This window comes from Macrotis lagotis, chromosome 1, assembly GCF_037893015.1.
Source record: "Macrotis lagotis isolate mMagLag1 chromosome 1, bilby.v1.9.chrom.fasta, whole genome shotgun sequence".
In the NCBI taxonomy this organism is placed as follows: Eukaryota; Metazoa; Chordata; class Mammalia; order Peramelemorphia; family Peramelidae; genus Macrotis; species Macrotis lagotis.
This window is the reverse complement of record NC_133658.1, coordinates 221,305,959-221,319,681: the sequence shown is the minus strand read 5'-3', so window position 1 is coordinate 221,319,681 and position 13,723 is coordinate 221,305,959. Positions and strand designations below refer to the sequence as shown.

Here is a 13,723-nt window from a genome sequence, read left to right as displayed (position 1 = left end):
TGAAACTGGAAAACTGTACTTCATACAGCTTACTAAAACATATGTATAGCTTTCTTTAAAACTAAGGATGTATTTTCGTACTTTCTTAACGAACTTCCTTCTTTTCAATACATTTGTAAATTGTTTTAATAGACCTCCCCTTTTTTATCATTTGACTTTGACACTTTCCCACCGACAATCCCTTTGAAAAATATAGGTTGTTTCAAAATCATTAAAATATCTGTCTGAAAGTTTTGGATCCAAAAATGCTAGGAATCATTTGGTCACCAGAACAGAAGCAGATTGAAATCCAAATCTACTTTATTCTGTTATGCTGCTCTTCTTTAACTGACTATCAATTCATTACCAGGCATGTCCAAATAGGCAAATTAATTGAATTGAGCAAATAAAATATCAAGAGATAAAAATTACAAAGGACAGAATAACGAATATTTACTTGACCGTTTTTCTGGGTTCCATGGTGTTTCTTCACACAAACTGATTGTTAATTTCAAATACTTACTTCCTTCTCCATCATCTGTTACTCCTAATACCAATCGAAGTAGACACTGGGCGTGTTTTCTCTCTTTTAATAGCACCTCAGCATAACCAGGCAGACGAAGAAACAATCCAAAGGCAGCTAAAGAATGAGCAGGGATGGGAGACATTGTCTGTACGGTTGACTTAATTGGTGGAGGTTCAGCAGCAATGGTTTCTGGAGCTTCATACACCAATTCTCCTGACTGTTCAATGGTTACCCATTCAAATTGATCACTGTCTTTTGGTTTTTCTTGAGTGGTAGATGTAACTACAGGGGCACTAACCTAAAAAAGAATAAAGTTTAACTATTTTAACTATATTTATGTTAATATCAAAATAATTTCTGCTTAAGCAAAAAGTATTTCCACGAACTAAATTAATGAAGACAAAAATAATCTATAGAAAATAATTAAACTAATGTTTCAAACTACATGACATATGATAACTTTTTCCTAGTTACTTACTATACCCTGGCAGATCTTGCTATTCCAGTCATTGTTGTTAATACTCACCTAAAAAATCTGAAATCAAACATCATTTTCTATTGGAAACTTTACTTGATCTTCTAAGTTGGTAGTAATTTTGGAGATATAATAATCTGTTTGCCTGCATGTTTATTAGCTATTTATGTAATCATCATAATAACAATGAAAATAACTAACATTTATAAACACCTCAAGGTTTTAAACTATTTTAAAAGTATTGTCATTTAATCTTCCTCAAAATGGATTGAGCTACTGAGGAAACAGATATTCAGATATGTAAAGTGATAAGTGCTTATGGTCACAGAGACAGTAAGCTGGAGGGGCAAGATTCAACCATAGGTTTCAACTTTAAAATCCATGGTTTCTTAAACTTTATTTAATTGTGGCCCAATTTAGGACTATACTGACAGAGCAGATAGAAACTTGATCCAGGAGTCTGGATCACTGGGTTTTAAATATCTTCTGACACAAAGACTGTATGATCCTAGACAAGTTACTGAACCATTTTTAATGTCCATAAGCAAATCTCTCAGACAGAGAATTTCCAGGGATTTAATGGAAAAAAGTAGATGGCCAAGCCCTACCAGATCTAAAATTATATTATAAAGCATCAGTCATCAAAACTGTTTGGTACTGGCTAAGAAACAGAGTGATGGATGAGTGAAATGGACTAGGTGCAATAGCAGGAAATGATTAAAGTAATCTGCTGTTTGATAAACCCAAAGAATCCAGCTTGTGGGATAAAAACTCTCTCTTTGACGACAACTTTTGGGAAAATTGGAAGTTAGTATGGCAGAAACATGGATCAAAACAACGCTTGACACCCTATACCAAGATAAGATCAAAATGGACACAGGATTTAGACAAAATAAGCAATATTATAAGCAAACTAGGAGATCAAGAAATAGTTTACCTGTCACATCTATGTTAAGAGAAGCAGTTTATGACCAAGGAAGAGATGGAGATCATTATAAAAACTATATAATTAATATATAATATATATATTATATATATAAATAATATATAAATTAAAAAGCTTTTGCACAGCCAAAACCACTGCAACCAAGAGCAAAAGAAATGTAGCAAATTGGGAAAAAAATTTTGTAACGAGTATTTCTGACAAAGGACTCATTTCTAAAATACGCAGAAAACTCATATTTTAAAAAAAAAGCCATTCCCCAATTGACAAATGGTCAAATGATATGCAAAGGCAATTTACAAATGAGTAAATCAAAGTGATGTATAGTCATGAAAAATTGCTGTGAATCATTTTACTTATTAGAAAAATGCAAATTAAAGCATCTCTGAGGTACGACCTCAAACCTCTCAGGCTGGTCAATATGCCCAGGAAGGGCAATGATCAAGGTAGGAAGGAATGTGGGAAATCTGGGAGAATAATATATTGTTAGTGGAGCTGTGAACTCATCCAGCCAGTCTGGAGAGCAATTTGGAATTATGCTCAAAGGGCAACAAAAATGTGCACACCCTTTAATCAAGCAATACTCACTACTGGGTCTATACCCTGAAGTGATTATGAAAAAGGGTAAAAACCTTCACTTGTACAAAAATATTCATAACAGCCCTGTCTGCAGTGGCAAAAAATTGGAAATTGAGTGAATGTTCATCAATTGAGGAATGGCTTAGTGAACTGTGGTATATGTATATCATGGAACACTATTGTTCTATTAGAAACCAGGAGGGATGGGAATTCAGGGAAGCCTGGAAGAATTTGGATGAAATGGTGCTGAGCAAGATAAATAGAACCAGAAGAACATTGTACACCCTAACAGCAACATGGGAGTGATGATCAACCTTAATGAACCTGTTCATTCCATCAGTGCACAATCAGACACAATTTGGGGATATCTATGACGGAGATTATTATCTGTATAGATCTATTACCTTGAATTTAAAAAGAAAAACATCTGTACCACATCTTATTATGTAATTTTGCTCTTATACTTTATTTTCTTTCCTTAAGGATATGATTTCTTTCTCATTACACTCAACTTAGAGTAATGTATACCATGGAGACTGCCTTCTGTGGGGTGTGGGAAGCAGAGACTGGGGAAAAATTGTAATATTTATTTATTCATTTTTAGTTTTTTTTCAAGGCAAATGGGGTTAAGTGACTTGCCCAAGGCCACACAGGTAGGGAATTATTAAGTGTTTGAGAACGAATTTGAACCCAGATACTCGTGGCTCCAGGGCCAGTGCTTTATCCACTGCACCACCTAGCCACCCCCTAGAAATTGTAACATTTTAAATAAATAAATAAATTTTTGAAAAAAATTTAGTGCTACTTAAAAATAGTAAAGAAAAATAAAAAACATCTACTTAAAAAATTAAATAGTAGGCACTATAAAGGTGACAAATCATTCTCATATTCTACACTATCATACCCAGAAACAATGAGTCTAACAATGAGTCTAACAATGAGTAAAGTCACCTAAATTGCAGCAAATTTTAATTATGAAAGAAAATGGAATGTTTGAAATCGGGAAACTTAGAATAGTTATCATTCAGCTATTTTATAAGATTCGTAAGTGAAAATTGAATGGGGAAAAGAAAAATCTAGATTTGCCTTTTGAAGGGTTTTTTTTTTTTTTTTTTGCAAGGCAAATGGGGTTAAGTGGCTTGCCAAGGCCACACAGCTAGGTAATTATTAAGTGTCTGAGACCGGATTTGAACCCAGGTACTCCTGATTTCAGGGCCAGTACTTTATCCACTGAGCCACCTAGCTGCCCGATTTGACTTTTCAAAAAGGAAAAGGACTATTCTTCAATATGAAAATAAGATTTTGAAATAGAGTAATAATATAAAGTCACTTAGTTGAAAACTAAAAGAATGTTAGTTAAGTTGTAGCATATATAATGAAGTCATAGCAAAAAAAAAGAAAACTTTATAGAATCAGAATATTTCACAATTAGAAGGAATTTCATAGAAGTTATCTAATACAATCTTTATTAACATAGCCCAAGACTTCACTAACCAATGATTAAAGAGTCCCTGTAAAAAGAAGTCTGATATCAGAAACTTCATAACTGCCTAGTCTATCCATTTATTACATCACATTACAATTTTTTTTAAAAAATGGATCTGGACTTTATTCACATTAATGCAATTTATAATCATGAAATACAGAAAAGCTAAATTAAAATCTAATAATAATGTATTACAATACCAATCTTTCCTTAGTTTAAGAAGCTGTATATACTTTAAAACAAAAATGTATTTAAGATGTTCATTTTAGGGGCGGCTAGGTGGCACAGTGGATAGAGCACCGGCCCTGGAGACACCCGAGTTCAAATCCAGCCTCAGATACTCAATAATTACCTAGCTGTGTGGCCTTGGGCAAGCCACTTAACCCCATTGCCTTGCAAAACTAAAAAAAAAAAAGGCAAAAAAAAAAACCCCAAAAGATGTTCATTTTAAATTGTATCATTTGGCATCTGTTGTACTAGCCTTCCTAGGGTTCCAAGAGTTAAAGGAAAAAAGTAAACTGCCTTTGCTTTGCCCACTAGGGTTGTTATTTTCACAAAATAAAAAAAGTAGACTGATTTCATAATAAGCCTTTTACAGGACTGTTGGAAGGTTTTCCTTAATGAGAAATAGAGAAAGGAGAGTCATAAGAGAAAGAAAAGACACTTTGTGCCAGACATTTAAAAACAGATATCCTTAGAGTGTTTTCTTAATTTACATTCTGCTAAATCAATATTTTAGCATCAGGGAAAATATTTTTAATTTTCTAAGTGATTTTGCATTTGGCATGCATAACATTTCATTTAATTTTCCCAAAATTACAAATAACATTGAACAGTTTTTAAATAATGTTTCTTATAGAATGCCTACACTTAACATATTACAAAATTAGAATATCATAATGAAGCTCGCAGTCAACATCTGCTTTTGCTCTAGGGTTATGATTGCACAGATATGATGATCTCTTGGAATATAAACTCCCAAGTCTCCAATGAACACTTGCAACTTACAATTTTATGCTTGGGGCATGAAAATGAAAAAAATGACTTTTTTCTAATCCCACCACCAGTAGGACTTAAAAACAGGAAGTCAATTCAGGATGCCTTTCAAGTCAAGATATTGGTGATTAAAAAAAGATGTAGCTACAATCAGCTAAATGATGCATATGACAAGAAAATAGTATTCTAATTTATGATATTTTGAACAGTTGTATGGGTACAGAAATGTCTCTCTATAGCATTGATTAATTCGTCAACATCAATTTAGAGCTTTAAGGGACTTCAAAGGTCATCTATTTCAAATTGAGAAAAAACAATTCTATTTCTGAGTTAAAATAAGGCTATGTATTAAAGGGAGAAGTAATTGGAATGGTTTTTTTTTAAAACTTTGAATTAAAAAATGAACATAATATAACAATTACAAATTGCGTAACAAGTGCATGAAATTAAGATTTTTTTGGAGCCTTTTTAACAAGTAAATACAGAAACTTCAAATCTATCTCAGGACTCCATATAAACAGAATAATGTAGTGAATAATGTAGGCACAGAACTTAAACTTAACAGTAGAGATGATAATTTTTATAAAAAAAATTTTTTTTGGTTTTTGCAAGGCAACGGAGTTAAGTGACTTGTGAAGTTCACACAGCTGGGTAATTATTTAGTGTCTGAGATCACATTTGAACTCAGGTCCTCCTGACTCCAGGGCCAGTGCTCTATCCACTACGCCACCTAGCCCCCACGTCGATATTTTTAAATACACAGAATGTCTCATTCTAATAAGCTTGTTTTCCTGATACATTTTTCTGAACTTGAGCTGCTTGCTATAGACAAAGATAAAAAGGAAGATGCTAAGAAACATATGGGGAGGAGGAAAAGAAGAACAGATGAATTATTAAAAAGAGAGTCTGAATAATAGCATTAATGAGATGGATATCGTTTGTACATTAAGAGAAATTTTAGACATATTCCTTGAAGCAATGAGAAACTTGAGTCAACAATATAACTTTTGATACATTTGAAAGATTAAAGAGTAAAGTTTAGCTAGTATTAAGAGTTGTAGGGGTGGCTAGGTGGCGTAGTGGATAAAGGACCAGCCTTGGAGTCAGGAGTACCTGGGTTCAAATCCGGTCTCAGACACTTAATAATTACCTAGCTGTGTGGCCTTGGGAAAGCCACCTAACCCCGTTTGCCTTGCAAAAAACCTTAAAAAAAAGAGTTGTGATTTTTATGTTGTTCAGTTGCTTTTTCAGTTGTGTCCTCCTCTTGGTTTTATTGGCACAGATACTGCAGTAGTATGCCATTTGATTCTCTAGTTCATTTTATAGATAGGGAAATGGAGGGATGCAGATTTATCTAGCATGACATTGCTAAAACATGTCTAAACCCAAATCTGATTCCTGAATCCAGGCCCAGCACTCTATCCATTGCATCACCTAGTTGTTTATACTTATGAACAAATTCAAAATCACTAAAGCCCTAATCTAACACCTCATTGTGGTATTGAGGGGAGAATGGGTTTCCTACCAAAAATGTAAAAATCTTTACCAATGGGGAAAAATTCATGTATGAGGTCAATTGAGGAGTGTAAATTTATTTTTAAAGGACCAGTCTACCTGATCAGGAAGGTCATCAGCAGGTAGGTCATAAAAGTGACTTTTTTGGACACAGTAACTCTCAAAGTTATATACAAATTATGAGCTACACCAGGGAAGTAAGTAACTGTAAGAATTCAATAAATTACAGAGCCCTAAATGATTATAGTATGAAGTTCAATGCTACATTCTAATTTTTCCTTTTGAGGAGAGACTAGATCTAAGGTTTAAGTTATGCAGAAGAACTAGTCCTTAATTTCCCCTTATAGAAACTCTATGTAAAATGTAGGTCAAGCATGTGCTCTACAAAAGATAAATCTCAGACGGGCCACAGAGAGATTAAGCAACTAGTCCAATAGCACACATATCAAGAGAGACAGCTTGAGATCACCTTCTTCACTTTAAACTCTAGCTTCTTATTCCCTACAAAACACTGACTCTCAGGCTCTGAAGAAATGATGAAAATGGGAGGTGAAATCAATGTGGCAGCACAGAAAGAGAAAGGAAGTAGAGCCTGGCTTCCCATTATACATTATTCACAAAGATATAAAAAAAGTACCAGACTGAATTATAATTAAGAAAAAACTTCATATTGAGTCATTTTAACAGCCAAAAGTGGTTTAGGAAGACAGATAGAAGTCTGAAGAACATTTCAAAATCTAGAGATTGAAATCAGAAAGAACCAAGAGAAGGAAATGAAGAATGAAATAACAACTCTAAGGTCCACATTAAGTACCAGGTCAGATTCACAGTAAAGGTATAGTTGGCCCTAGCTGGAAAAAAACAGCATGGCAAAGATCATCAGAGCAGAACAGTGATTCATTATTACTAGGCTTCAGACCATCATATAAGCCCTGAATGGAATAATAAGAGCAGGAATCCCAGACCAAAGGAGATTCAGCACTACAGGCCACCTGAAACTGCAAAGCCAGTGTATTCTAAGTTTCCAACAAATTTTGGAATGTTAATCCCTTATAATTTGAGGAACTGGATTTAACTTTTTTAGAAATGGTTATTCTTAATTATAAGGATTTATTAATATGGGGTACACTTCTTAATTATTACCCTAGAAACTTTGTGTTCAGGGGCAGAAATTCTCCACTAAAAAAAAAAGATGACAAACGCAAATCTGGGACAGGAAACTGCAAAACTCTGGCCAAGAAGGGAATGACTTGATTCCACATTGGTTCAAACCACATGAGGAGTCCTTACAAGGTGGCTGGTCCTCAAACTGAATTGTGAAAGCAGCAGAAGTATGTAAATGGACAGAAGTTAAGGCTAGCACTTCCCCTACGAGTGTGCACAGTCTAGAACTAATCTCAAGTTTAAAACTAAGATGCAGGCTGGAAAAAGGAGCAAACAAACAAAAACTACAGCATAAAGAACTATCATGATGACAAGGATGCTCAAGACATAAAAAGAAAGGAAGAACATAACTTAATAACAGCAACAAGCATAATTTCAAGAAAAACAAAACTTGGACACAAGTTCAACAAGAATTCCCATATAAGATTGTATATGGGTTTTATTAAGAGCTTAAAAATCATTTTAAAAATGAAATTAGAATTGTAAGGGAAGCAATTAGAAAATAAGCAAGAACTGGGAAAAAAGATATGAAGGGAACTAAGCTAGGAAAACGTATAAAGCAACTCAATAGAGAGAGAAGATATAAAGGGAAATAAGGTAGAAAAGGTATAAAAACTGAACTAAATAGAAAGAGAAAGAGTGTGTGTATGAGTGAGAGTATAAGTGAGTGAAAAAAATATGAAGGGAACTAAGCTATGAAGAAGTATAAAGCAACTCAATAGAGAGAGAGAGAGTGAATGCAAGTTTGTGCAAAAAGTTGTGAAAGGAACTACGCTAAGAAAAAGCATAAAACTGAACTAGAGAGAGAGAGAGAGAGAGAGAGAGAGAGAGAGAGAGAGAGAGAGAGAGAAAGAGTGTGTGAGTGGGTGAGAGTGTATGGGTATGAAAAGATATGAAGCGAACTAAGCTAGACAAAGTATAAAACTGAACTGAAGAGAGAGGGAGGGAGAGGGAGAGAGAGAGAGAGAGAGAGAGAGAGAGAGAGAGAGAGAGAGAGAGACTTACTTTCTGCAAATACACATGCAACCAAAGTAGTTCTTAAGAGAGAATTTATTTATCTAAATTCTTACATTGACAAAATAGAGAAAGAGCAGATCATTGAATTGGGCATGGATTTTTTTTAAATTAGAAAAAGAATTAATTAAAAATCCCCAATAGCATACCAAATTGGAAATTCTGAAATCAAAGGTAAAGATAAGGCTGAAAGTTTTAAACACACACACAAACACACATGAATGCACATATACAACTAATAAATAAAACTAACAGTTTCATGAAAAAATCACTTAGATATATCATAGATAATTTAAAAGAAAACCAAATATCTAAAATCAAAAATGAAAAGTGTGAAATCATGATCAATTTAGAAAAAAAAATTAAAGAAATCAAGAGAAAATATTATGTACAATTTTATGCCAATAAATCTGAAAATCTGAGCAAAATCAATGAATATTTACAAAAAAATAAATTACCTAGATCAAGGCTGTCCAAAATGCAGTCTACAGAATGATTTTTTGCAGCCTTACCACCTGTGGGTTTACTGAATGCTGAAGTAAATAAAGCCAAGCTACAGCAGAGCTCTTACAAAAAGGACAAATCAAAATATATTTTTATTGTTTCAATTAAAAAGTTTTAAAAGTAAAGTCAAACAGCCTGATCCAGATTAATAGATCAGGAAATCAAATGTCTAAATAATCCCAGGTTAGAAAAAGAAACTGAACAAGCCACTCATGAACTCCCCCCACCCCAATCCCCAGGGTGAGAGGACAAGTGAATTATAACAAATATAGAACAATAAATTCCAATATAATACAAACTAACTGGAAAAATTGGTGGAGTCCTAACAAACACAACTATTGTGACAAATACTTTATGAAAGCAAGAAAATCAGAAACCAATTTCCCTGATGAATACTGATGCAAAAATTTAGAACAAAATACAAGGTGAGGGGATTACAGCAAATATGGCAAGAATTATATACTATGACCAGATGCAATGAATGAAGGGATGTTTCAATATTAGGAAAACTATCTATTGGCTATGGTCAATTTCAGTAACAAACCCAGCAGAAATCATATGATTATCTCAATACTGAAAAAAATATGGCAACCATTCCATAAAAAAACCACTAGAGAGCATAGAAATAAAGGGGGGGGGGGGGGCTGGCTTACAATAAACTTAATAGCAAACATTTTCTATATTGGGGATAAGCTAAAAGCCTTTCCAATTAAAATCAGGCATTAAACAGGGATGCCTAGTATCATCACTAATATTAAACTCTACTACTAGCAACATTAGCTAAAGCAATAAGAAAAGGAAATGGAAGGAATTCAAATAGGCAATGGAGAAACTATTTCGCTTTGCAGATATTCAATGGTACAGTTAGAAAACGCTAGAGAATCAATTAAAAAATTTCTTGAAATAAATTAAAAGCTTTAGCTAAGTTGAAGGATATAAGAAAAATCCACATAAATCATCAACATTTCTTTATATAAACATTAAGGTTCAGCAGCAAAAGATAAATTCCACTTTAAATAACAGTAAACATTATATAAAATATTTAGGCATTTTACCCACCAAGAAAAACCCAGGAATTAAATGACCACAAATATATAATATTTTTCAAACAAATAAAATCAGAACTAAGCAACTAGAAAAACATAACTTGTTCATGGGGAACCAAATTGTACAATAAAAATGCCAATTCTGCCTAAGAATATTTACTTATTCAGTACCATAGAAATTAAGGAACCCAAAATTATTTGCTAAAACTCGAAAAATACAAACAAAATTTATCTGGAATAACAAATTATCAAATATATCAAAGTTAAAAAATAAAATAACAAGGAAAATTGTCCATCCATACCAGATCTCAAACAGTCATCATTGAACCTATCTGACACTGGCTAAAGAATGGAGTGGTGGATCAATGGAATAGATTAGGTACATAAAACACAGTAATAAATGACCATGGTAACCTAGTGTTTGATAAACCCAGTCTTTGGGATAAGAACTCACTAATTAACAAAAAAAATCTACTGAGCAAAATGGAAAACAATACAGAACAACTAGGTATGGATCAACATCTAACACTTTATGCCAAGATATGGTCAAAATGGGTTCATGATTTAGACATAAAGGGTGATACCTGAAAGCAAATCAGAAGAGGAAGAAATAGTCTATCTATCTGTCAGATGAATAAATGAAACAGGAAGCATTATGAAAAGGATAATTTTAATTAAATTGAAATGATTTTGCAAAAATAAAACCAAGATTAATTAAGTTAAGCAGAAAATGGGAAAAAATCTTTGCAGCAAGCGTCTGATAAATGCCACACTTCACAAATATATGTAGAGAACTGAGTCAAATTTACAATAATAAAAGCCAATCAAAGAATTGGAAATTGAGGAAATGGCCATCAATTGAGAATAGCTATACAGATTATGTTATATGAATGTGATGGAGTACTATGGTTTGATAAGAAATCATGAGCTAGGAATTGTCAGAAAAGCTTTGAAAGATGTTCATGAACTGATAGTGAGTTAAGTAAAGAGAAACAGAACACTATACAATAATAGCAACACTGTGAAATGATCTAATATGATGAACTCAGTTCCTCTCAACAATTCAGTGATTAAAGACAATTCAAAAAGACCTGTAATGGAAAATGCCATCCTCATTGAGAGAAAAAACTATGGAGTCTGAATGCTATGTTCACCTTTTAAAACTTCTTTAATATCTTGTCATTCTTTCTGGCTCTTACCCCTTTTGGCTCTGAAGTGAAAAATGCAAATTAAAACAACTTTGAAATATCACCTCACACCTATAAGATAGGGTAATATGACAAATAAGTTCAATGATAAATCCTGGAGACTTTATGTTAAAATTGGGACACTAATGCACTATTGGTGTAGTTGTAAATTGATCAAACCTTTCTTCTAGAGAGTAATATGGAACAATGTCAAAAGAGAGCCTAAATTACCACTTCTACATTTGTATCCCAAAAGAGAATATGGAAAAAAGAGAATGTTTCCAAAAATAATTTATATCAGCCCTTTCTGTGGTGGCAAAATGCTGGATCAATACTTTGATGAGCAACTATAAATGACTCAGTTATATATAATCATCCAAGATGATTACAAAGGAATCACAAAAATGTTATCCACATCCAGATAAAGAAATGATGGGATTCTGAATGAAGATCAAGCACTTTCTTCACTTTATTCTTTTTCATGTTTTTCCTCCATTTTTATGTTTCTACTTCTACAACTGTGACTCACCTGGGGATAGGTCCAAAAACGTGAGTAATGTATATGATAGCACTTGTACAACCTAAAGCAAAATTGCCTACCATTTTTGAAAGAGAGGAGGGAGAAAATTTTGGAACTTCAAATCTTGGAAAAATGAATACTAAAAATTGTCTTAGACATGAAATTGGGAGAAAAATGAAGTAATGTTAAAAATAAAAAGCAAGAAAGAAAAAGTATTAAAAATGCTAAAATAAAATAAAATTTTGATGGTCAAATAACCTCAACTCAAATTCTACTTTTTCCAAGGAAACCTTATACATTGCCATTCAACTGGTAATGATTATTGCTACTCAACTGCTAGGTAATTATTAAGTGTTTGAGACCGGATTTGAACCCAGGTACTCCTGACTCCAGGGCCGGCGCTTTATCCACTGAGCCACCTAGCTGCCCCAAAAGATGATAATTCTTGACAAGTTCCAGAGTACAGGTCCTAAGAAAAGATAGGTCTAGTTCAGTCCTGTAAAATCTTCACTGTAAACAAAACTCAAGAGTCTAATTGAAGGAATAGGAGTATTTTTAAAAGTATATACATACATATATTTATATGTGTGTGAGAGAGATGTAGAAATGTAGTAAAAATATTATTACATGGTTCAAATCTGGTCTCAGACACTTAATAATTACCTAGCTGTGTGGCCTTGGGCAAGCCACTTAACCCCATTTGTCTTGCAAAAAAACCTTAAAAAAAATAATATTACATGTAAAAAGGTAAAATGGAGTGATAGACAATGGGTTTATCTTAGTATCACAAAGAACTGAGGTCAAGACCAGCTACTGAACATACTAGGTATGTGGCTTGTGGTCAGTTGTCCAAAGTATAAATTATAATCTGTACTAATGAAGCAAGTTTGTATATCAGGAAGTTTCTCATCCTGAATATATCACATCTCTGATCAGTCTCTCTCTCTCTCTCTCTCTCTCTCTCTCTCTCTCTCTCTCTCTCTCTCTCTCTCACACACACACACACACACACACACACAAACACACCCACCATATCACATTATGAAAGAAAATTTTTCCCCTCCACACAAACAAGAAATGGAAATGTTAGTCAAAAACAACTTGTATCACACATAAATAATGAAGTCAACTCACCTGCTGAATTACATCTGGATACAGCATAGGTAATCTCTCTGCAATAAGAGCCAATCCACCCATTCCTGCGAAAACTTGCAAGGGTGACTGAATAGGGCATGTTTCAAGAAAAGATTCATCTAAAACTGCTTCCATACATTCATCATTTGGAGTGATAATTTCATCTTCTGGACAACTCCCAAGTAAATCAACATGATCTAAAATGATGAAATGAAAATGATTAAAGATATAAAAGGAGAATACAGAATTACTAGATTGATAGCAGTTACTTCATCTAACAAATCACATGAGGCTCTCTTGTTTATTTAAAAAATCATGACCTATTAAAAACCTTATAATTTTCCTAAGTATAGTAAGAATACAAAAAGTAGAAATATTGTAAGGATTTCTCAGGCATAATCAAGTAATTGGAGGACCGTGAGTAAAGATAAAGTATTACTGGCTGCATATGTCCAATCAAAAATATATCTGAAAATAATCTCTCCAACTAAAATATATATATATATATATATATATATATATATATATATATATATATATCCTTTTAGATGAATGAAAGTTCCAAAACCTAGAGATTATCTTAATAGATTCATAAAGACACAAGATGTTTCACTCTAATTTCCAATTCTATGTCTCTTCTCAATTCACTTTTTCA

General features: G+C 33.2%; 1 protein-coding gene across 6 annotated transcripts in view; it reads right to left on the bottom strand.

Annotated features, from left to right (window-relative positions):
• Nucleotides 1–13,723, bottom strand: part of BIRC6 (baculoviral IAP repeat containing 6) — a 309,262-nt gene that overhangs the window by 110,323 nt on the left and 185,216 nt on the right. For all 6 annotated transcript variants that reach the window (XR_012473425.1, XM_074209682.1, XM_074209678.1 and 3 more), the window contains 2 exons: nt 13,069–13,265; nt 503–803 (listed from right to left, as the gene is read on the bottom strand). Coding sequence is in view for 5 of the 6 variants with exons in the window: in XM_074209682.1 (XP_074065783.1) it covers nt 503–803; nt 13,069–13,265 (498 nt within the window). In the remaining variant the exon portion in view is untranslated. The remainder of the gene's footprint in view (nt 1–502; nt 804–13,068; nt 13,266–13,723) is intronic.